This window comes from Ursus arctos, unplaced genomic scaffold (genome assembly GCF_023065955.2).
Source record: "Ursus arctos isolate Adak ecotype North America unplaced genomic scaffold, UrsArc2.0 scaffold_2, whole genome shotgun sequence".
Lineage (NCBI taxonomy): Eukaryota > Metazoa > Chordata > Mammalia > Carnivora > Ursidae > Ursus > Ursus arctos.
Window position 1 is genome coordinate 100,694,046 of NW_026622874.1, and position 24,386 is coordinate 100,718,431.

At 54.2% G+C, this 24,386-nt stretch overlaps 1 protein-coding gene across 1 annotated transcript; it reads left to right on the forward strand.

Annotated features, from left to right (window-relative positions):
• Positions 1-1,063: 1,063 nt before the first annotated feature.
• Positions 1,064-16,449, forward strand: MMD2 (monocyte to macrophage differentiation associated 2). Its single transcript, XM_057315130.1, has 7 exons — positions 1,064-1,085; positions 2,539-2,648; positions 4,144-4,304; positions 7,285-7,359; positions 11,721-11,822; positions 12,533-12,602; positions 16,246-16,449. Exons 1-7 carry the CDS (start codon positions 1,064-1,066, stop codon positions 16,447-16,449), a joined length of 744 nt encoding a protein of 247 aa, XP_057171113.1.
• The last annotated feature ends 7,937 nt before the right edge of the window (positions 16,450-24,386 follow it).

Genomic DNA, 24,386 nt, shown 5'->3' on the forward strand with positions numbered 1-24,386 from the left:
AGTTGTCTCATCTGTGTAATGGGCTCAGCATGACCCTGGCCTTGTCGCAGGTGGAGTGATCGCCGCCCGCAGGCGGAGGGCAGCTGTCAGAGCAGGTGGGTGGGGAGAGCAGCGTGGACCCCCAGACTTGTCCAGGTGCCGAGGGACCAGGGTAGGAAAACCAGACCCCAGGAGTGCCAGGGCAGGTAGCCGTGTCAGTGCCTGGCAGACACCCTCAGCCCTCCAGCCTTGATGCCTGCCCTGCACACACTGGGCTGCTTGCCATGTGCTCTGCACACTCCCGTCTGCTGGTCCCTGGGCCAGAAGCACCCTTCCCTCTCCTACCTCTCTTTTCACCTGGTAAACTCATTTATCCCTCGATATCTGTCTGCCAGTGCCCGCTGTGGAGCTGGCACTCGGGCATCGTGGTGTGCCTGTGCCCTGGGGAGCCTGTCCCCTCTTGGAAGCCTTCACACTATGCTGTGTCCCTCCTCTCAACTCCAGCCAGCACATAGTAGGTGCTCCCGAACGTTTCCTGAAAGGATGAGGAGCACTAATCCCATAGTATAAGAATTTCTGTTTGGATCTGATGCCTTCTGGATTGTGAGCTCCTTGAGGGCAAGGCCAGGTCACCCCAATGTACCGTCCCTAGTTCTCAGTGTAAAACCAGCATACCGAAGGTGCCTAACAGATGCTCTATGAACTGTATGGCATGGATCCAGCACGGAGGAGGTGCTGACAGATCCTCGGTGAAGTACACTTAATGCGGATCCAGCACACAGAAGGTGCTCCATAAATGCTCTGTGAACTTTGGCACAGATCCAGCACCCAGAAAGTGCTCCATAAATGCTCTGTGCCGTGTTGTGCTACCAGCATCCAGAAGCTCAGTATGTGCTCGGTGACCTGCACCAGGCATGGACTCGGCAGACAGAAGGTGCTCAGTAAATGCTCTGTGAACTCTACCGCACCGAGCCCTTTGTGCTGAGCTATAAGCCCATCCCTTGTTTGTGGGTCTTCATAGTAATAATTGGGATCTTGGGGGACAGTGTTTGATGCTGCAGTGGAGTTTAACCCCATCGGGTGGATGACGGTCAGCAGAGTCCAAGGTGAACAGGTGAACTGCCCATTTCCCTGATCCTAAGCCTGTGTGGGCCAGGGAGGGACCCCTGCCAAGCTGGCCCTGCTTGCCGACCTCACCCCGCCGCTCTCTGACACCCCTCCCCCACCCTGGGGGGACTCTCCCTACACTCCGCACCCCACCGTAGCTTCCCCTCTGCAAGATGGATGGGGCAGTGTGGGTCCATGGGAGCTCCGATGCGGGTCAAAGGAGAGACCGGAGGGGCCGAGGCGTGGAGATTCCCAAAGACTCCGGAACACCAGGAATGCACATTGCTCCAGATACGGTCCACGTGTGGACCTACACTCAGCGGAAATGAGTGCGATGGTCACCGAAGATGTGCGCACGGATGCTGACGGACAGAGTTCTCCATGGTGGCCCCAACGTGGACCGCCCCCCTCCAGGAGACTGGATGCGTACACTGTGTGTGGAATTCTGTACCGCATGAAAACAGCCAATCCCTGCATCCAACGATATGAATGAATCTCGCCAAAGTCACGTGGAACCAAGGAAGCCGGACAAAGAAGGGTTTGTGCTGTGTGATCCATTGATGGGAAGTTCAAGAACAGGCCAAACTAATCAATGATGCCAGTGTCAGAGGTGATTTCCTTGAGGGAAGAGTCACGGGGAGGGGGCCTACAGGCCCTTTCTGGGGGGCGGGAAGTGAGCTCGCGCTCCTCCCGGGTGGTGGTTATGCAGGTGGGTGCACAAGTGAGAACTGGGCAGGCTGTACCCACAGGGAGCCGTACTCTGCGTCAGCGAGACGGGCAGAAAATGTGAACGAGCAAATGGAGAGAATGCTGTATTTAGCGAAGTTTTGTAACAAATAGTACATTGGGGATCAGGCACAAAATATTGGCTAGTTCAAAAGAAGTGTAATAGAGGGGCGCCTGGGTAGCGCAGTCGTTGAGCGTCTGCCTTTGGCTCGGGGCGTGATCCCGGCGTTCCGGGATCGAGTCCCACATCGGGCTCCTCCGTTGGGAGCCTGCTTCTTCCTCTCCCACTCCCCCTGCTGTGTTCCCTCTCTCACTGGCTGTCTCTCTGTCACATAAATAAATAAAATCTTAAAAAAAAAAAGTGTAATAGAAGGGGAGGAGGAGGAGGGGAGTGGAACTGGGGGGGATGGGAAGGAGAGGGGAGGGGAAGGCTAAGAGTGGGATGGGAAGAAGAGGAGGGAGGAGGGGGGAGAGGAAGGGGAGGGATGGGAAGGAGAGGAGGGAGGGGAAGGGAGGAGTGGGATGGGAAGGAGAGGAGGGAGGGGAGGCTGAGAGGAAGGGGGGGGATGGGAAGGAGAGGAGGGAGAGGGAGGGGAAGGGGAGGAGGGGGATGGGAAGGTGAGGAGGAAGGGGGAGGGGGGATCCTTTTTCCCCACCAGGAGAGACCCAGTCTTCAGGTCTCCTGGGAATCCTGTGACCACAGCTGCTCCCCGCTTCCTGGCCCAGCTTCCCGCAATTATGCCTCTCATTCCAGGTTCATGAACCACCGAGTCCCCGCCCACAAGAGGTACCAGCCCACTGAGTACGAGCATGCAGCCAACTGTGCCACCCATGCTGTGAGTTGGTTTTTGGGGGGCCGAGAGGGGGACACTTCCAGGTGGGAGGGAAGGCAGGCTCTTCACCCTTGGAGAGATTCAACATTTATTCCACGGCCATGTCCCTAGCTGACGACAAGTCCTCTGTGGCCCTTGGAAGAGTGAGTGGGATCTCGAGGGAAGGCCATCTGGGTACATGGGACTGTGGTGCTGAGCATGCCTCTCTCTTGCTCTGCGAACCTTCACTGGCTCCCTGGTACTTGGTACAGCATCTGAACTCTGTAGCGAGCTCTCAGGCAGGCCTCAGCTCATAAGTCGGTCCACCTCCCACTGCCACACCTTTCCCCCAGGTTCCAGCTCCTGCCTGTGCTGCTTCCTGGGTAGAAGGTACGCCTCCAGGCCTTGGCACATGCTGTTCCCTCTGCCTGGAATCCTTGCCGACGCCACCCCAGCCTCGCCTAAGAACTCCTCCTCTGGGCAGTGGACTGCTTTGGGACTAGTGACAGATCTAGACCATGTTGTCCAATTTGCTAGCTGCTGTCCCCGTGTGGCTGTTGCGTTCTTGAAATGCAGCTCGTCTGTTGGAGATGTGCTGGGAGTGTGACATACACGCCAGCTTGGGCAGACTGAGCACGGAAAACAGGATGTAAAATACCTCCTTAGTATGTTTATGTATCTCACCTGGTATTTTGGATCTGTTGGGCTGAACGAAATATGGTATTAACATCAATGTCACCTGTTTATTTTTCCCTTTAAAAACATGGGTCCCAGACCATCCAAAATGACCTGCGTGACTCACGTTACAGTTCTGTTGGCTGGGGCTGCCATAGACCCTTTCTCCTGGAAAAGTGCTCCCAACACACAGAACTGGGCGCACTTTCAGGGACCCCCTGCCCCCAGCACTTTGGAGAATTCTAGACTTTTCAAGGGAAAGGAGGGACGAGCCAAGACGTGAAGAGTGAAGGGTTTTCCGGGTGGACCTGTGGGGAGGGCCATTTTTTTCAGAAGGTGCCAACTACGTGGGCAACCGCACAGCTGTGAGGCGGCGTGGCGCGCCTGGGCCCACGAGGCTGGCTGTGGGGGCCGTGACCAGCGATGTTCCTTGAGGCCAGGAGCCTTCGTGTCTACCCCGAATTTCTCTAGAGCCGCGCGGCCCAATATGGTAGCCGCTGGCTCCGTGGGGCTGCTGAAATTGTAACTAAAATCAATTAAAAAGAAATAAAATAAAAAAACGTCAGCCCTTTCACGGCATAGTCACGGCTCAGGGGCTCGGGAGTCACAGGGGTCTAGTGGCTTCCATGCTGGATGGTGCAGGTTTAGGATTTCCCACCCAGGAGGGAGGTTGTGTCGGGTGATGTGGACTGGGCCATTCCAGCCACGGAGGGAGGCTGTGTTGGATGGTGTGGATCTGGAGAAGAGGGTGGGTGGCGCGCTCGGGGGGCTCAGGGACTCTGTACTTCCCCGGACCCCGCACCAGAGGCCGGCCCCGCAGCACCTGTCCCCGCTCTGCCCCCAGCTCTGGATCATCCCCAGCATCGTCGGCAGCTCCAACCTCTACTTCCTGTCTGACGACGACTGGGAGACCATCTCTGCCTGGGTCTATGGCCTTGGCCTCTGTGGGCTCTTCGTGGTGTCCACCGTGTTCCACACCATCTCCTGGAAGAAGAGCCATCTCAGGTGCCTAGCCCACGGGAGGGGCGTGGGCCGGGCAGGGTGACCAGGGCAGGGGGCATGCCTGGCTGAGCCAGGAGGGGCCCAGGGTGGTGACCCTCACGCCGTTTTTGCCTCTGCTGGCCGGGGTTAGGTCCCATTGGGCAGACCACTTCACCCACATGAGCCTCGTTTGCCCCCCTCAGAGAGGCCCGGAGAGCAAGCCGCCAGCTCCCGGTGTTGTTCCGAGGGACCCTCCTAACCGTCGTAACCGGCACAGTGACCGCCCACTTCTGGGCACCCCCTGCCCTGGGTTTCAGGCCCTGGACAGATGTCACCACTGATCGTTTCAATAATTCCGTGGTATAGGCATTAGTCTCAGATTTTTAAATTTTTGCTTTGCTTTTAATTTTTAAAAAACACTGTGATTAATACATGTAACATGCATTGCCTCTCTTCGCCAGTCTTAAGCGGCCAGTTCAGGGGCATTAAGCACATTCACACTGTTGTGCAAACACCACCGTCCGTCTGCAGAACTTTCTTCTTGTTTCTGAACTGAAGCTCTGTCCCCTTTGAACACTCGCTCCCCATCCCCTCCCCAGCCCCCGGCACCCACCATCCTACTTTCTGTCTCTGTGAGTCTATCTCCTCTAGGGACCTCACACAAGGCAGTCATACGATATTTGCCCGTTTGTGCCGGGCTTCTTTAACTCAGCGTGAGGTTTCAGGGCTGGTCCCCGTTGCAGCGTGTAGAATGTCTGGCTTGTGAGTAATAGTAATGACACTGAAATCTGGAAGACGATGGGTCTTTCTCAAGATCGCCAAGCTGGTCATACCTGAGCCAATGCTGATCCCGGGAGTCAGGGGCCCCCATACATGGAGGGATGCCCTGGTCCATTGCAGCAGCTGCAGTGACCCCTCATCTCCAGCCTCAGCACTCCCCTCCTCCCCCTAGGAGCCCTGTGACTCTGCGGTACCCGCATTCCCGTTTCCCATTCTTGCCCTCTCCGTGGGTCTTGGTTCTGCCCCACTGTATGAGTTCTCGTGGCTGCTGTAACACATGACCACGAATTAGGTGGCTGGAAACAACAGAATTCATTCTCTTGTAGTTTAGGAGGCCAGAAGGCCGAGATCAGGGTGTCAGTGGAGCTGTGCTCTCTCCAAAGTCTCGAGGGGAGGATCTGGCCTCTTCCAGCTTCTGGTGGCCCCAGTGTTCCTTGGCTTCTGGCTGCTCCTACAGGCTGCCGGTGTCCTCACACAGCCTTCCTCCCTGTGTGTCTCTTTGTCCAAACCTTGCTCCCCTTTTTCTTACTAAGAAACCAGTCATTGGGTTTAGTGCCGGCTTAACCAGCAGTGGGACTGGCTGGCCTTTCCCGTCCTCACCTGTCACATACTGAATGAAAAAAACAGCATCTATCTTCTAGGTGGGATTAAAAAGTTAATGCTTGTAAATTGCTTGGACTACAGTGATCTGCTTATCGCCCACGAGGTATACACGCTAGCTGCTATGGTTACTTTCATTTCTAGGAGGACTTGTGGTTCAACCATACACAGGATCCCCGGTCAGTTTTACTGAGGGCTGCAGTTTGCTGGACAGAATCAGTTCGTGCTAGTTATCTATTGCTCTGTAATACATTACCCTCGGTCACAGAGGTTTTATATATTTTTAAAGATTGTATATATTTATTTGATAGAGTGAGCAAGAGTGAGAGAGCACAAGCTGGGGGGAAGGGGAGAGGCAGAGGGAGAAGCAGATTCCCCACTGAGCAGGGAGCCTGACGTGGGGCTGGATCCCAGGACCTTGGGATCATGACCTGAGCCGAAGGCAGACGCTTAACTGACTGAGCCATCCAGGCGCCCCCAGTCACAGAGGTTTTAAAACAGGAAACCTTGATTGCCTCTCAAAGCTTCTGAGAGTCAGGGATTCAGGAGCTCAATTAACTGTGTGGTTCTGGTTCACGAGCTCTGGTGTAGTCCTGAAGCAGGGCCGGGGCTGCCGCCATCTGAAGGCTCGACCGGGGCAGGAGAGGCTGCTTCCAAGCTGGCTCCCTCACATGCCTGGCAAGTTGGTGCTGGGTGTTCACCAGGTCCTCAGTGCTTCCCACATGGATCTCTCCAGAGACACATGGCTCATTTCTCCCCAAGTTAGTGTCCCAAGATAACAAGGCAGAAGCTCTAATACCCTTCATGATCGAGCCTCAGAAATCACTCACCATCATTTCTGCAGCCCTCTGTTGGTTACGTGTGTTTGCCTGATTCATCGTGGGAGGGGGCTCCACGCGGGTGTGAATACCAGAAAGTGGGGTTCTTCGGGCGCCATTTTGGAGGTCGGCTAACACACTGGGCAAATGTATTGAGGGCTTACTGTTTGCTACTTAGCGTGAGGTCACAACAAAAACAGCACATGTTGATTGAGCACTTCCTCATATGCACTGTGCTAAGTACCAACACACTTAACCCTCACGGCCACCCTGTGACAGGCTGCTGGTATCCTCCCCCTTCGATAGATCAGAGAGCTGAGGCCGAGAGACGGTAAGGAGCTGGGTCAAGGTCATACAGTCTATACGTGGTAAGGTTGGGATTCGAACTCGGGCCTTCTGGCTCTAGACCTGGACCTGAACCAGAATGTCGGGACCCAGAGGCTCCTTAGCGGGGGGCACACAGGTTTGCTGGTTTTGTACTTTTTTCAAATCACCGAAGCATTTCATCGTTTGAAATCTTTTGAAAAGCCCAGTATATAAAGCTGAAATGCTGCGTCTTATTACAGGTGTGGGTGCCAGACCTTCCCCTTTCTGGGAGAAGGCAGTCCTCAGCGAAACCTGCGGGGTGTCCCCATTCAACCCCTAGGGCGATGGGGAGCCTGAAGCCCAAGGGTGGTGACTGGGGCAGAGGCGCGTCAGCCCCGAGCCCAGGCCCCTCCGCACCCGCAGGCGGGAAAGCGCGTTTGTCCCAGAGCGTGGCTCTGGGGCCCTACCCCTGACCCTACTCCTACCCCTTCTCTGCCCAGGATGGTGGAGCATTGCCTGCACATGTTCGACCGCATGGTCATCTACTTCTTCATAGCGGCGTCCTACGCGCCCTGGTGAGTACCTCTGTGTCGTCCGTGGCGGGGCTGGGGCTGGGGGTGGGGGTGGGGGGACTGGCTTCCTCTCTCTGAATGTCTTCTAGTTGTCTGCGTAATCGGTTGATTCGGCATGAAAGAGTGTAGGTAAAAAGATGCCCTCTGCCCATTCTCCTTCTAGAAGCAGCTACTTAGGACCAATTTCCTCTGTCTCTTTCCAGAGTTATTTTTGGCTAAAAGAGCCAAACCTTGTGCCCAGAATCGTGTAAATACATCGGTGTTCCTACCTTTCCTTCTGGTTCTAATGCAAAAGGAAGGGTACGATACAAACTGCAATTTGCTTTTGTTCCCTTGGTAATGTTGCTGGGGACGTCTTTCTGTATTAGTACACTGAAGGTTTCCCCAGTCTTTTTTGTTTTGTTTTTGTTTTTTTACAACAGCATAACATTTCCCGGCCATCCCGTTTATGGATATTTCTGGCATTGGGGCGCTCCGTCCATTGAATCTCCTTGTTTGCGTATCATTTAGCACCCGCGCATGGATGTGTTGGCTCGAATCGTATCAAGTTGCAAAGAGGCGGCCTTTTCTGAGCTCCAGAAACAGCAGTTCCGTGTGGTGGAGCCTGACCTTTGCGGCATAAATTCGAAACTTGGATTTCTGGGCGGAAGGGAGCGGGCCTTCTAATTTGGTTAACGGTCATCGGATCACCACGCAGTGTATCGGTTTTAAGCTCCCCCCCAGCAAGTGACCTGGAATTTTCCAACTTGATTTAGTAATAAATCCAGAAGGTTCTGGAATAAGGAAACACTCAGCTTCAGGCCACACTCTAAACACGTGGGGCGCCTGCAGAGCTGTTGTGCTCACATTTGGGGAATGCATACTGCGTGGCCGGGCGTGCTGGGGGTCGGGACCCTGAGGGTGTGGCTGCTGGAAGGGCATCTGTGACGGGACAATGGTGGCATGGTGAGATGGGCCTGTGTGCATGTAGCCACGGGAGCTCAGGAGGCACTGCTGTGGTGTGGGGGCCTCGGGAGGGCTGCCTGGAGGAGGTGTGCTGCTCTGAGAACGTACACGTGTGCTTCTGAAGAGTGGGGAACCACGTAAAAGTTTGTTCCATTTTTGCCTAGGAAATTCCTATAAGTGGGGCATTCTCTTTCATTATATCTGCTAAAGACGGGTTTTATTTGTATATACAATGGCGATTACTTTTTAAATACATTTCGTGGAGGTATGCCGTACCAGGAGAGCATGCATGGTGAATCTTCACACACAGCGGCCAGCACCCAGATGAAGAAGCAGAACATGTCCAGCCCCCTTGTGCCCCTGGGCCCCCTCCCCTCAAGGTAACCCCAGCCCTGACACCTGTCATCATATGATAGTTACACCTGATTTCTTCTTTCATGTTAGCGGAGTCCCTGCTCTTTTGCGTCTTGCTTCTTCCACGCAGCATTCATCTGGGGAGAACCATGGAGTCATTCATCCTCGCTGCTGGACAGGGGCTGGTGACCACAGCTCGGGTGTCCATGCCCCTGTTGCAGGCTTGGCATGGTGCCATGTCTCATACAAGGGTAGGGGCAGATGGAGTATAGATGGGAGGCTGTTTGGTCTGTTTTTAGGGGTGATGGGGCTTTGAAGCAGGATATTGACGAGTTTTATTGTTTGGACCAAAGGGATCAGGGAGGTGCGAGGGGGGCTGGCACAAGGACCTAGGGGAGCAGTGGTGGTGGCCCGGACCCCAGGAGCGGCCACGGGAGTTAAGAGGAAAGGAGGGACAGATCAAAAAGACACTTGCAGGGAACTGAGTAGACTGACTCATGGATGGTGGAAGGGGGCGAGGGGTGCCAGGTTTCTTGGGCCAGCCTCCCCCCGAAACCAGCTCCACTGCCATGTCTGTCTGGGGGTGTGGCAGATGCAAGCCCCATGCCCAGCTGGGCTTTGGGAGAGGAGGGGACATGGTTGTCTTCCCAAAACTGGTATGCTTCTGACTGTCCTATGCCAAGTGGGCAGGCATATGTATGGCGGCTTCTAGAATGCGCACAGATCCTGGATGAGTGGGTCGTGGGGAGGCCACTGGAGCAGGCCAGGAGCAGGAGAGAGAAACCAGGAGCCACGGGAGGGAGCTACTTCCATGCGGCCACTTGTGGTTGGCCCCACGGGGGTCCTCAGCATCACCTGCAGTTGCCAGGGACCAGGTCATTGCAGGTTTCCTTTTGGATGTGGCTGAATACGGTCAAGTTTTGTGCTCAGCTGCAGTAACTTTCTTTGATGTGGATTTCTAGAACAAATCCTCTGACTGTCCTGCCCTCTGCTGGTTTAATGGCTGGGTTTCTAGTCTTGATTCCCGGCTGCGGCTGATGGAGCATGGGCTCTGCGCTTGTCCTGTGCTGACGTCTGAGGGTCAGGCCGGCAGCTGAGGTCCAGACCCCCTCTCCTCATGGGACTTAGGGTCCCACAGGGAGCACAGACGTTGACTGCCCCAATACGGACACAGGAAAGAACCACAACTGTGGCAAGTGCGTGAACGAGGGGTGCAGGTGCCGGGTCCTGGTTTGCAAGCCGTTTTAGGAGGAAGAGTTGGCCGAACGTGGGAGTTGATCAGATATGTGGGAGGACGTAGAGAGACAGAGGAGCTTGGTGACCCGTTTCCTGGCACCTGGGTGCAGAGGAAAGGGGGACATGGGACAAGGTGCTGTAGAATCATTTGGTGGGTATTTTTCTTTGAACGGCTCTGGTATTCATGCTGTTTTCTGCAGAGCCCCGGAGGTTCCCAGAGGACCACGGAGGGGTGAGGGTGTGAATGACCGTGGGTTCCCCCATCCTTGCCTCAATCAGAAAACCCCACTTTTTTTTGTTTTTGATAGATTGGACTTATGTGTAAGATTCCTGCATACAATCTTCACTTGAAGTTTGTAAAAGGTGCTTGAAAGCCTTTGGCATAGGAGAAAGAGAGGAGCAGAAATATTTGTTTGAGGGGCGCCTGGGTGGCACAGTCGTTAAGCGTCTGCCTTCGGCTCAGGCTGTCATCCCGGCGTTCCGGGATCGAGCCCCACATCAGGCTCCTCTGCTGGGAGCCTGCTTCTTCCTCTCTCACTCCCCCTGCTTGTGTTCTCTCTCGATGGCTGTCTGTCTCTGTCAAATAAACAAAATCTTTTAAAAAAAAATATATTTGTTTGAAATTCAGCACACTTTTTTGCGGGGGAGGGTTCATTTTCTTCTGTTAGAGTCAAGTTGAAATTCAGTGTGGTATTTTAATAAGAAATGACCTGTGTCGCTTGAGGCTCCCTCCCCTTCCCGTCCCGCCCTCCATTCCAGCCTGTCCTCCTATCCCTTCCTCTGCCCATCCCCTCCATCCCATTTTATACTCCTGCTACCCATTGGCCTATTTTGTGTCTGGAGAGCTATTTAGAAAGTTCTTCCGGGTAATGAGCTGGGTTATTTTTTTCTACCTTTAAGCTTTCCAGTATAAATTAACTTCTTTACAATAACAATTGGGCTCGGAGCCGATTGCTTTTGGGGGGACACGGGGGGTGGGCAAAGGTTTTATATAAGGTAGTCTCATTCGAGAAATTCACTCTGGGAAAAAAGTGAAAAGACCCCTCCCCGCAACCACTGCCATCCTCACATGTCCCTTTTTAGATGGAACTCCCGCTACCCACTCAACAAGGGGTCCGGTCGGTGTTCTGCACTTTTACACGTCTCTCTTCACATGTGCAAATAATACATACAGTCCCGTGACTCTCTGCTCGCTCCCCACCGCCGCACTTAGCAATACATCTGGGAGATGTACGTGGTTGGGAGACAGAAACCATACGAGGATTGGAACACGGACCATCTGGTTGGCAGGAAGGATGCACGCGGCCCAGCTCCGCTACCTTGGAGCCGGCAGCAAGGCTGAATTTGGAGCCGAGAGGCAGTAAATTGATAACAGACGGATACGAACTTTACATCCCCTTCCCCTTCTGGTAGACAGTGGGTGCCTTCCGGCATGTCCTGTTGGACCAGTGCTGTGATGAATGTCCTCTTCTGTGCCTCTGTGCCCACGCGAGACAGCATTTCCTTGGCTAACCCCTGGGTCTGGGATGATGGGGTCACTGGACAGGGGCACCTCGGGTCTGATAGATTTGGCCAGATGGCCCTTGCACAGCCTTTATGCTCCGGCCCATTTGAGAAGCGCTTTGTCTCCGCGCTCGGACGGTGTCCGTTTTGCTAATTTTCGTCTAATCGTTACTTATTGTTGCAGTCAGTTTCTCCGTCTCTCCACCTGTCTTTCCATCAGAGCCCACGTCCCATCTGCAGAGCCGTGGGGCACAGGGCTGCTCTGGGCTCAGTCTTTCTGGGCCCCAGGGGGCCCCCCTCAGACTGTGCCCTTGGCTCTCTCTCAGGCTGAACCTTCGGGAGCTGGGCCCCTGGGCCTCCCACATGCGTTGGCTGGTCTGGATCATGGCCTCGGTGGGCACCATCTACGTCTTCTTCTTCCATGAGCGGTAAGCCAAGGCTGGGTAGACGGGGGAGGGCTCAGGTGGGCTGGGCCTCCTCTCTGCTATGCATGAGGGCAGAGCTCTGCCCGGCATCCGGGGGTTCAGGCCCATGGATGACCACCAGAGCCACAGCCCATAGGGTTGATCTGAAGACCTTGAGGGTCACGCGTCACTCATGTTCCCTAAGCTGGGAAGCTGGGTTGTCAGATGAGCGGGGAGGCTCCGGACTCCCTTCACGTGCGTCCCGCTGAGTGAAGAAAGAAACAGAGCTGTGGAAACAAAAGGGAATAACTGACTTCTTGAATCACCTGGGAGGGCAAATCGGTGTCAGCCGGTGTAGCCTCCCGGATGGATGGAGAGCAGGTGCCTGGGCCCGGAGGGGAAAAGGTGCTGGGATCACACAGTAATGACGGCCCTGGGCCCGAGCGTGGCAAGGGCCCGCACGCGGGCCGTACTCAGCAGGGGCAACCCTGGCCCGTTATCCCACCGACAGAGACCGAGTCCCAGAGGGAAGGACGTCCGTCCAGGGCCACCCAGCTCCGCCAGCACTGGCTGCGTGTAACTGGGCGAAGTCAGAGCCCAGGAGGGCCGGGCAGAGGGCGGAGTTCTTCTCACTCTTTTGGTTGGGGTGTCCCCTCCTACCCAGAACGGGGAGCTGTATGCCGTTCCTCATGGGGAGGCTGTCCCAGGGCCCAGATGGCTTGTCTTCCTGCCAGGTACAAGCTGGTGGAGCTGCTCTGCTATGTCATCATGGGCTTCTTCCCCGCCCTGGTCATCCTCTCAATGGTAAGTGCCCCTGCCCGGCCAGGGGCGCCCAGCTGGCTAGAGGGACCCGGACTGACTCTCGGGATGGTCGAGTCCGACCCCCTCCTCTGGCACACGGTCAAACTGAAGCCTCAGGACGCAGTAGAGCAGGCAGGTTAACCCTGGGGGGCTCGACTCCCTGGCTTTGCAGGCGCTGACACCACCTAACCTCCAGTGAGCGAGGTGACCCTCCCCACGTCAGCCCCTTCCCTGAGTCAGCCTCCCCTCCCCGAGTCAGGCCCCTTCCCTGCATCAGCCTCCCTGTGTGTTTAAGGATTCAATAGGAAAACCCGAGGACAGAGACTAGGACGGTGCCTGGGACATAGCAAGTACCCAGTCACTAAATTACATCTGTGATCATAACATCTCTGGCTGTGGAGGCAGAGCCGAGGCTCAGGACTTCGGACCCTTTGGGTGTTTGCATGTCCTAACCTGCTTGTCTGCACTAGAGACCAAGCCCAGAGGGGCAGTCGGGTTCCTCCCCGCATGCATTCTGAGCCCTTACCAAGGGCAGAAGGCCTACATACAGGATCTTCCCTCCTTGCCCGGGGCGTCCCTGGAGATGGACATGCTGTCCCATTCATGACACCCAGGCCAGCCCGCACGCGTGTGCAGCCCCTGAGTGACTGAGCCGGGGTTGGCCCCCATCACTGCTGACTGTGGGGACTAGGATCTTTGGGCTGTTCCGCCTGGGCCTGTGAGGGGCAGAGCAGGAAGAGAAGCAGCTGGGGTGGCCACATGTGGACCACATCCCCTCTGTGAGCCTCAGTTGTCCCGTCTGTCAAATGGGCACAGTAAACTCACCTGCCTGGCACCTTCCCTAGTTTATTATCTTACAGTGTGATTATGGGCAGGTGGTGAAATCATATGTAGTCAAGTCTAGCAGGTGTTTTGTGTTTTTTTAAAAATGTTATAGTTTTTACAAACCTAAGTGGTATGGTCAGGGTGGTCTTCCTTTCTCCAAGTTCAGGTACATATTTACCCGTATTTTCTCCTGTTTCTGTTGTGGTCGAACCTTCCCTCTGTGGTTTCTCCTGGACGTGGTGATTCATCTCCAAGCCCCTAGCCGGTGACGTCAATTATCTGCCATTTAAATGTGCTCCTTTGGTCACACGTTAAATTCACACGTGTATGTGGGTCTACCTCCGAGATTTCAGTTCTGTTCCGTCCGGGGGCCCGTCTCTCCTGGCACCAACCCATTTTACGTAACGTAGCTTAATTACGTTTTCATCCGTGGCCCCGTCAGTCCTTCTGCTCAACATTTTCTCGACGATTTGTATTTATTCTTACGGACTGCCTTCTCCCCGTGAAGTTCATTTTTATTTAAATACGTATATTTATTAAATTTATAATATGAAATTAAACATTAAATTATGTAATTTATATTGAATATTTAAAAAATTTTAAAGTTAAACATTTATTTAATTTAAAATCTTAAAAAATTTTATGAGGAATATTAAATGAAGCATTACATTATATAATTTATGTTAAACAAATATTATAGTTAAAAAATTTTAATTTATTTAAAAAATTTTAATTTTTAAAAAATTTTGTCAAATATGTCAAATATTAAATTATATAATTAATTATAGTAAAATATTTTTAACATTTTAAAAATGTTAAAACATTTAAATATATTTTAAAAGATTTAAAAATGTATAAAGATGATTAAAGTAAATGTTACATTGTATCATTTATAGTAAACAATATTTTTAATTTTAAAAAATTTAAATTTATTTTAAAAATTTTATGAATTATATTAAACTAAATATCACATTGTAGTATTTTGAAATTTTAAAACTATTTAAATTTATTTTTAAATTTTAAAATTTATGAAGTGTATTAAATATTACATTATATAATTTATATTAAAGATTTTTAAGTTTTTTAATTTTTAAAAAATTCATTTAAATTTTTTTAAAAATTAAATTTTATAAATTACATTAAATAAATATTAAATTATACATTATCTAATTATGTATGACAAATATTTAAGTACATATATACTTATATATAGTAAGGGTGTATTTAAATACATAGTCACTGCAAAAAACTAGTCTGAAAATGTGTGAAAGAGCCAAGCCCCCCTTCCCCCTCCTCCCCAGTACGATGACCCAGCTGCGACCACCAGTTTCTTGTGTGTCCTTTTTATTTATTTATTTATATGCAAATCTATGTGGATATGCAGACATAGGGACTTGTTTGTTCTTCTACAAAAACGAGGTCGCACGAAACGTATGGCTCTGCAGCGTGCTTTCCTCACTGAGCACGTGCTGTGGGCACGTCTCCACGACCGCCACGTGGAGTCATGCCTGCCTTATAAGGTGCTTGTGAAGGCTCCAAGGTGCGAGCAGGTGCGAGCAGGTGTGAGGAGGTGCGAGCAGGTGCGAGCAGGTGTGAGGAGGTGCGAGCAGGTGCGAGCAGGTGCGAGGAGGCACTAGGTATTCCTAATGCTGTTACTGTGTCGTTAATACTCGAGTATGATGCTCTCGAGGACTGAGGGAATCAGTGTCCCCCCACAGGCCAGTTAACCCAACGTGGAGGTTGGCGTGAGTCCCTTTGTCTGGAATGCTCAGTTCCCGTGCATCGTACGTACATACAGAGTGCATATCGGGTGTTGCACGTGGGGAGAACGCTGCTGGAAGGATCCTGTTAGCAGTGCTGGTCTGAAATGCGTGTGCAGGCGGACCCGGGGAGACGGGGGATGGTGTGGCAGGCTCCTCTCGCTCAGTCTCCGCCATTCCCTTTAAGCACCAACCACTCCGGGGTTAATACTGCTCGTCTTTGACGGCTGTAGGACGACTCCTTTTCTCTTAATGTTTTTTGTTTGGTTTCTCTAAAATTCTTCACCCTGGATATGTATTACTTTTAAAAAACTGTAATACAATATACATAAAATTTATGATTTTAACTCTTTTAAATATATAGTTGGGTGGCAGGAAGCACATTCATGTTCTCGTGCAGTGGTTACCACCAGCCATCTCCAGAACGTTCTCATTGTCCCAAACCGAACTTCTGTCCCCATGAAACACGAACTCCCTGTTCCCCCTTCCCCAGCCCTGGGTAACCTCCATTCTACTCTCTGTGTCTGTGGATTCGACGGACTCCGGGGACCTTGTATGAGACGGATCCTACGGTCTGTGTCCTTCTGTGTCTGGCTCCCCTCACTCAGCATCATGTCCTCCACGTTCATCCGTGTTGGACCAGGTGCCTTTTTAACTGAGTCATGTTCCATGGTCTGAAATCATACGAGTAACAATTCGTTTATCCATTCATCCATCCCCAGACGTGTGCGTTGCTTCCACATTTCGGCTGTTATGAACCTGGGTGTACCAGCATCTGTCCATGTACCTGCTTTCGCTTCTTTAGGGTACACACCCAGATGTATTCATTCTCAGAAAAGATAAGCTAGAAAATAGTCTTTGAGAATTTGATAGAAACGAGCAACATTTGAGAATTAATTTGGGGAGAATAGACAACACGTGTCGAGACCCGCTACCCGCGAATCTGGCCTGGCTCCCCATCCACGTCTCTTTTCGTTTTGGGGTGGTGGGGAATGGCGGGGGGCTCCCAGCCCGGCTGGCGGCTCCCCTGACCTGTGCCCCACTCTTGTGCTTGCCGACAGCCCAACACCGAGGGCATCTGGGAGCTGTTGACCGGAGGGGTCTTCTACTGTTTGGGCATGGTGTTCTTCAAGAGTGACGGGACGATCCCCTTTGCTCACGCCATCTGGCACCTCTTTGTGGCCTTTGGTGCTGGCACCCACTACTATGCCATCTGGAGGTACCTCTATCTGCCCAGCACCCTGCAGGCCAAGGTGTCCAAATGAGGTGGCCCAGACCGCACGGGACAGAGCATCATGAAAAGTGTGTCTGTGAACTTTGGTCCAGAGCACAGCGCCCAGGCCCATCTGCGCATCCACGGGCAGAGTTTTTGATGGGTCCGGGCCTACTTCTGGTAACAGTCAGAATGTCCTTAGAGTCCCAGGTGAGAAAGAAAGCATTTAGTCATTTTGACAGAGGAGAAATTAACCCTGTAACGTGTTTCTGTTCTAGGCAAGTGTTTCCTAATACAACCGACATTAACATTCTCAGAAAAGGGAGCAGACACTGTCCTGGCAAATGGGGGGACCCTGGGCCCCTATGCGCTCTTTAAGGTCCTCAGAACTCTATTAGGGAGTTGGTGGAGTGTTTGTATCCCACTGGCCAGGGCCGTCCCTGCTACCAAAGTCCTGGCTGGGGAATTGTGCCCTGTTCAGGGAAAGTCGCCCATCCGTGACCATAGCAGACATCACCAATCAACTGCAGCATGGTGCGGAATCAGGATTCTTCTCTGGGAGGTGCTCTGGGCAGCCACGACCTGTCGACTCAGCACTCATGATGGCACCCCTTAGCCTTTCCTGTCTGATGTGCTCTGCGGGGGGGATCACAGCCAGACCAGTTAAATGTCTCCACGTGGGGGAGCCTGGTTATCTCCTGACACGACGCTTGTCCCTGTTGGGGAAACCCCTGGAGTGGGCCATTTTGGGGCAGTGAAGGGAGACTGAGGCAGACAGCATGAGCAGCCCCCGGCCTTCTGCTCCACCACAGCTGATTCTCAGTACAGAGGAGGAGTGAGTTGGCTGGGGATGGGGAAGTGATTACTTAGCCATTTCTTCTGCTAAAAAAATCCAGAGAAATTATCAGAGCCATTCGTTCAGGGGGGCAGGCAGATCCCAGGGACTTGCTCACCTGCTCCAGACTTAGGGCTTGTGGTGCCAGCATTCGGATTCTTGCTTGGTGCCAATCAGTGGCCCTTGGAGGCTCCTCAGATGAGCCCCAGAGGGAAGGCCTCGCTAGTTTGATAGGGACCTGGGCAGAGCGTCCCCAGTGTTGGGGTACCCCCACCTCTGAACTCCCTAGATGCCAACTGACAAGGCTTCCAGGGACCTGTCCTCGTAGCATCCCCCCAGGCCTGGACTGGCCCCTCTGTAGCTTACACTTGGACATTTACTGGGGACGGGATCCAGGCCCAGCTCCTGAGCTGAGTGGGAATCTGGGAATCTCTGAATCAAGCATCTCTCAAGGTAGACAGGCCTCAGCCTACAACTCCCAACCAGAGCTGGGTGGGCCAAGACAGGATGCCTTATGCTTAGTTCTAGTACATTCCAAGGTATTTCAGGTTCCAGCGTCTGGAATCCCATGTACCGGAGCCAGTATTAAATCATCAGACACATTCCTCAGACAGGCGGGTTCTGAGCTGGCAGATGCTTTGGGGGTAAGCTTTGTCCCCTTGCCGTGTGTGTGTGCGTGTGTTTGTGTGCGTGTGTGTGTGTGCACGCGCGTGTGTGCGTGCTTGTGTGCATGTCTACACTGGCACTCCCAGCCTCTGGAAGTTGCCTTCGTCTGGTCTGCCCACTGTCAGTTGGGGTCAGGGTTGGAGGTTGGGGTGGGGAGAGGAAGCTTTGTGGGGGAGGGCCCCCTAGGGAGGGGCTTGCTGGTGATGGGGGGGGGGGGACAGGGACACCGGGACAGTGATCTCTGCCTGGGCCTGAGGCAGGGGGAGGGGTTCATGTTTGCTCTGGGAAGCCGGTCAGGAGATCTCCCAGAGTGCGGCCCAGCACCATGCCAAGCTGCTGTCCATGAAGGTCGTGTCATTGAGGTGCTGATGGCACAAGGCCCTGTTACAGGACCGGGGCTGGCTGGCCTGGGACACTGACCTGGGACATCTTTAGTGGCTCTGGAGCTGAGCTCCTTATGTGACACCTGTGTCTCCATCCGCCCGCTCCTCCTGGCTACCTGATCTTGCATTTTCCCCAAGACAGCCTGCCCCTTTATGAGGTGCTGGTTCACCCCTCATCCACCCATCTTATTCCTCCAAAGCCCTGCTCAGGCATCAGTATCGAGGGACTTCTGGCCTTCCTCTGACTTAGCGGCTCCCTCCTGCTTCCCCCCTAACCTCTGCACCGTGCTTACCTGCACCGTGCCTTGGAGCTCTGTCCTTCATCACCCTGGTCCCTGCACCTGCGCCCCACCCCAGGTGCTCTTTAAGGGAGGAGCTGTGTCTTGCTGGGCTTGACATCCAGTCTGGCTGCTTCTGTTTGTGAGGCTTGGGCCAATTTTTTAACCTCAGTGTCCTCTGCTATAAGATGCGGATAGTAAGGCAGCCCCTTCCAAGGTTGCTTGAAGATTCGGTAGGGTAGTGAATGTGAAACACCCAGCCTGGTATGCTAATTGGCTCCCTTAGCTGTCCACTTGGGAAGCAACCTCTGATAATGAAGATGACCCTCTTCCAGGAGTGTCAGCTGTGCTGGCCAAAGCAATGAGTCACTAATGGTGGAATTTCTGACTGTGGACAGGCTGGTGAGGACACTGTTCTGTAGGGCTTGACCTGCATTTCTTCCCCTGGCTCCTCTTCAGCCTGTTCCCCATGAACCCTTTCTCTTCCTCAGCATCATTGTGAAAGTGCGTTTCCCAGCATTCCATTTCACCCAAACCTAGGCCCTGGACCTCCTCCAAAATGTGTCACCAACAATGCAGGGAAGGAAAAGATGTTCCTCAGGCCAGTCCCTCCTGTGGGTAAGTGTTCCAGTCTGCGCACTGGGCGTGTGGGGTGGAGAGGGCAGGGCACTGGGAACCCAGATGCCAGCTCCCTCTTCCTGGCCACCTTTGAGGCTGTCGTAGGGCAGGGCTATCCAGCAAAGCGGCTGGCATGCCCCAGGGAGCCAGGGAGGGGTCGGCAGGCCTCTTGGACACTTGGGGTGCTTCCGCAGCTGCTCCCGAGTTAGGCAGCACTGCTGGGGTGGGGTGGGGGGTGGGAGCTGGTGAGAAGTGAGGTTGAAGGCAGGTTCGGGGGGCTCCCACTGTGGCCGTGCCTCCCACTGCTCGGCCGGGCTGGGGGACAGGCCTGGAGGTGACAGCCTGCTGCCCGAGTCCCTTGGCTGTCATCAGGGCCAGCCAAAGCAGGTGTGCTTGCTGGTGGAGAGACCTGCCCGCCAGCTGGCAGGATTTCCCTGGCAGGCCCTGAGCGGAGCTTGCCGAGGGCCGTCCCGGGGCCAGCATCCTCTCAGGCTGGGGGGCTTTAAGCCAACGGACCAGAGCCGCCTTTTTCCCTTGATTGGAAATTGCGCATAGGGTGGGAGCAGGGCTGAGCGGCCTTCTCTCCATCAGCATCCGGTCAGGCTGGGGAGAACCCTAGGAAGGCACTGTGCAGGGGTGGGGGCGGGATGGGAGTTGCGAGTGGGCCTAGACGGAGGCCCGCTTTAGGTGGTGGGTGGCAGCCCCGTGCAGTGGGGTGACGTGGTGGGCTTCCCGGGAGTGCTGCTGTCCTGGGTTTTCAGCGCACCGGGCTCTCTTCTCTATATTCGTCTGCAAACCTGCGGCGCTCCGAATGTTTTCCCACAGCTTGGCTGAGCCCCTGCATTTGCGGTCAGGCCCCCGTTGGGAAGCAGGGGCCGGGGACAGCTCAGGCGCTAAGAGGGGCAGGTAGAGCTCAGAGGCCTGGGAAATGAACCTAGTGCCTTAGTCAAGAAGGCACTGTCACCTTTGCCACCACACACTGTGCAACCAGGTGCCGACAGGTGGGCTCTGGGAACCACATCGTGGGGTCCTGAAAGAACCCGTGGCTGTCCCAGCAGCCGGCCCCACGTGAGTACACGAACACTCGCAGGTAGGGTCCACCGCAGGTGTGGGGGAAGGAGCAGAAGGCTGGGGAGGCAGAGGGTGCCTGTCCCGGGGGCCGGTCTCTGTGCTGGTGGCTTCACAGATGCTCTGTCTGTTGATTGACACAGTCTCCTCTGTGGGGTAAGGGTTATTAGCTAATCTTACAGAGCAGGAAGCCAAAGCACAGAGAGGTGTGGCAACTTCCCCAAGGGCACCCAGCATGTAACCAGCAAAGCTAAGCTTTGAAGCCAGGACTGTCTAACCTCCAAGTGTCGGGTCCCACGGCCAGATCGCCTGTTTCCAAAGACACCCACTGCCCCCGTGTCTGTCCTCCAGGGAGGAATGCTGGGCTGAACATTTTTAATGTTCAAAACACCGGTGTGTAGCATTTGCTGATTTCCATGGTGTAAATGCTCCTGTGGCCGATTTCAGGCGACCAGGGTGACATCACTGAAGATGTCGTGGGAGGGGATGCCCGCGTCTGGCCCTCGAAAGCGCGCACGGGCCTGCGCGGCACACCACTGCCCCACTGCTTCCCGCCTGTGCCCCTCACGGAGCTGGCCAGGGGTGCTCGGGATGCCGAGCTGTGAGAACACTTCAGACCCTGTGTGGGGCCAGGCCTGGCACTGAGCTGCCTGCGCGCTCCGCCGGGGTCTGGAACCTAGCGCCAGGCAGACCTGCTCCGGCTGCGGCCCTACACAGCACGCAAGACCCTCGGCTCCCTAGGGTTTGGCCAGGGAACCTTTGCGGGGATTTGCTGAACCTCAGATCCTGGCTGCCACATGCCTAGGACTGCTGCTGAGCCAGCAGGTCAGGGTGGTGCTCTGGAGTCTGGACACCATTCTGGAAGACCCGCTCTGGAGCTCGTCTACCTTGAGGCCCTGCCCCGCATGTCAGTGATGGCGTTCCCGAGTCAGATTCCAGAGGACGGACTCGCGTCCAGGGGCGGGGGACCTAACTGCTGCTTTTGCTTTGGGCTCACTTCGTTTCCTAGATTCACAGTATTAATACCCCTCAGCAGTCTGTGTTTCTAGACAGGCCATTCCTGAAACTGGGCTCTGTCCCTGATGTTTCATAAGCTCTGTGCCAAGCCCTGTGAATTACGTTGTCTTTACGAGCACTCTGCGAGGTAGGGGGATCCCATTTTACCGATTTGGAGACTAAGGATCAGAGAGGTTAAGTAACTCATCCAAGGGCACACAGCTAGTAAGTGGCAGCTCTGGGCTCTCCCCCACTCCACTGTCTGCTCCCTAAGACACTGGCAAGTCCAGTTTAGGGTTCCCAGCCTGTGGATAGGAGCAGTTGAAATGCTGGTAGGCTCCATGTTTTTGCTTCAGCTGGCCCGTGTGCTCTGAACGGTTATACCGAAGGTCTGAAGCTTTGTTCACTGGCCCTATGTTCAAACCAGTGTTGGAGACGCTGGCAGAAGCTCCCACTCAGGCTTTCAAAAGATGCTCATTTGGGAGAATGTGTAGCCATATGGCTCCGAGTGGCAGGGTGGCTGGGAGGAGTGCTGCTGCCCCAGCCCTGGGCCTCCTCCCAGGACATTCTCTGGCCCGAGGCTATAAGGCTCAGCCCAGGAACCGGATTCTCTTGAGGGGCTCCAAGCCACATGTCCCCACGGGACACCCTGCCTGTGCACAGGTGCTGGGCAGGGATCTGTGGACCCCGGGCTGGGAGGCTAAGTAGCAGGACCTTGAACATGAGGCGGGAGGGGCGGGACAGCTCGGTTTTGTACCCAGAGAGTGGGGGTGAGAGCAGAGGAGTGACATGCCTGGGGCACAGAGCCGGGGAGAGCTGGGGCCCCTCCCACACCCCTCTCTTTCCTTCCCTGGGCACCGTGGCCCGTCTTGCCCCCTCCAGCGACACAACGTGCGGAATATGTGGCCTCTCTCACGGCCCGGCACAGGTGGCGTGGGGTCTCCGGGTCTGGCAGGGGGGACGTACCAGCCCTCCCCCGTGGCCTTATTTCCCACATGTGAATGTGGTGCACTTGAGCTTGCCACTTGCTGTGTGACTGGGGGCAGATTACTTACCCTCTCTGGGCTTCCATCTGGTCAGCTGTAAAAGGAGCTGGTGGTCTTGCTCGGCTGATTGTCAGCTGCTGGTCCATTTCCAGACTGGGCATGTCAGGGATGGGCGCAGAGCCCACACTGGTGGGCTGGGCTGGCTTGACTTGGCACGGCAGACCCTGCCCCAGTTTGAGGTGAGGTCCCCTGGGGGAGTGGAAGGCGGTGGACCCAGCTTCTCCTCTGAGCAACACTGAGACCCTCGTCCAGTCACAGACTCCTCGGGTGGATACAACGTAGGGAAAATAAAGGAAACCCAAACGGGCTGAGCAACACCAGCCACTGTGTAAGGGAGTGCTGTCCGCATAGCAGCCGTTAGGTGTAGACGGCTAAGGCAATTAAAATGGAATAAAAAAACCCTCGGTGCCTCAGTGGTACTAGCCACATTTTAAGTGCTCAATAGCCACATGTGGCCAGAGGCTACCGTTTTGGACAGCACAGATAAGGACAGTCTTCACCCTCCCAGAAAGTTCCATTGGACAATGCTAGCAGATCAGTGTTTCTCAAACCTGTTTTTTTGGTCGTGGAATCGCTTCATACTCTTAAAAACTATTGAGGACACCAAAGAACTTTTGTTATGGCTATATCTAATATCAACGTTTACATACTAGAAACTAAAACTGGGATAATTTGAAAGTACCTATTAAATCACGCAAAGATAAACTCATTACACATTAACATCAGTGACGTATTTTTCTATTAAAAATAACTATTTTTCCAAACAAAAAGAGACTTAGGAAGAGTGGTATGGTTTCACGTTCTTGCAAATCTCTTGGACGTCTGACTTAGCAGAAGCCCACAGGGCTCCCTGCCTGTGTTTTCGTGAGTGTGTGACCATGCCGTAGTCTCTGGAAACCTTTGCCGGAAGACAGGGCAATGTCATAGTGTTGTTACGGAAACAGCTTCCCCTCGCGAGCCCCCGAAAGGACCTTGGGAGACCAACATCGTGGAGAACCACTGATCTAGACTTTTCCCTCTGTTTTATAGCAGGTCACAAACGCCACGCAAGGGGTCGAGATCTCAGACCAACACTGTCCTCGTTTCAGCCCGTTTTGGCTGAAACTGGAGGCGTGGGCAGGACGGGGAGGCAGGGGGGGTGTGAGCAACGGTCTGGGCGCCCGGCTGAGGGTGGGTCTGCATCTCCACTGACCATGCTCAGTGCCCAACTCCATACCCTGTGCTCGGTCAGTGCTCCATGCACATTTGTGGGGGGAGCGGGGAGGGCTTGGTCTCCTCCTCTTCCGAGGTTGGGAAGGTATGGCTAGGGAGCCTCGTGGATGTGTTAGCTCTTTGCGTCTAGGGCTGGGCAAGTTCCCAACCATGGTCCGTGTGGACACTGCCCTGGCCTTTACTCTTGGCGAGTCTGAACATCAGAGGACAAGCCGGAGTGCTAGTAGGGGGCTCCCGGGCTGGGTTTTCCCAACTCCAGTCTGTAGTGGGTTTGACTCTGCTCTGGGGGGTCCTATGCCTGGGCACTGCCCAAGAGCTGGTTTATCTGGAAGATGTGGAGCAGCCGGCTCCAGCTTCAGCATGGGGCGTGAGCTGTGGATGAGGGAGGGGAGCACGGACCTGTTTGGTAGGTGGTCTAGTTGGTGGGGGGGGGCAGAAGAGGGAGGTGCGGGCTGGGGAGGGGTCCCTGCCCATGGCGTGGCTGCTCGGGCCTACAGCACGCCGTCCAACGCTGTCCACTGCCTGCGGGAGACAGGAGGCCCTGGAGGTGTTGGGGTGCTCTGCATGCTTCTGGCATCCTGGAGACCCGTGTCAAATATCCCGGGTACGGCAAGTCGTTCAACCATGAGGGCTGTGACACTGGCCTCGGTGGCAATGTTGACACCACGGAAATCAGCAAAGGCTACAGATCAGAGCCCAGTATTTCTGGAGAGCTTATTTCACCAGCGTGCTGCCGGCCTGGGTATACCTCTCCGCATCCCACCCCCTCTTTATCACCGTAGCAGGTGATACACACACGGTTCTGAACGTGTGCACAGTCACTTTCTTATATGCTTCGCCCAGCAAAACCGGCAAGACAGGGACACTGAGGCTGTTCGGAGAGGCTG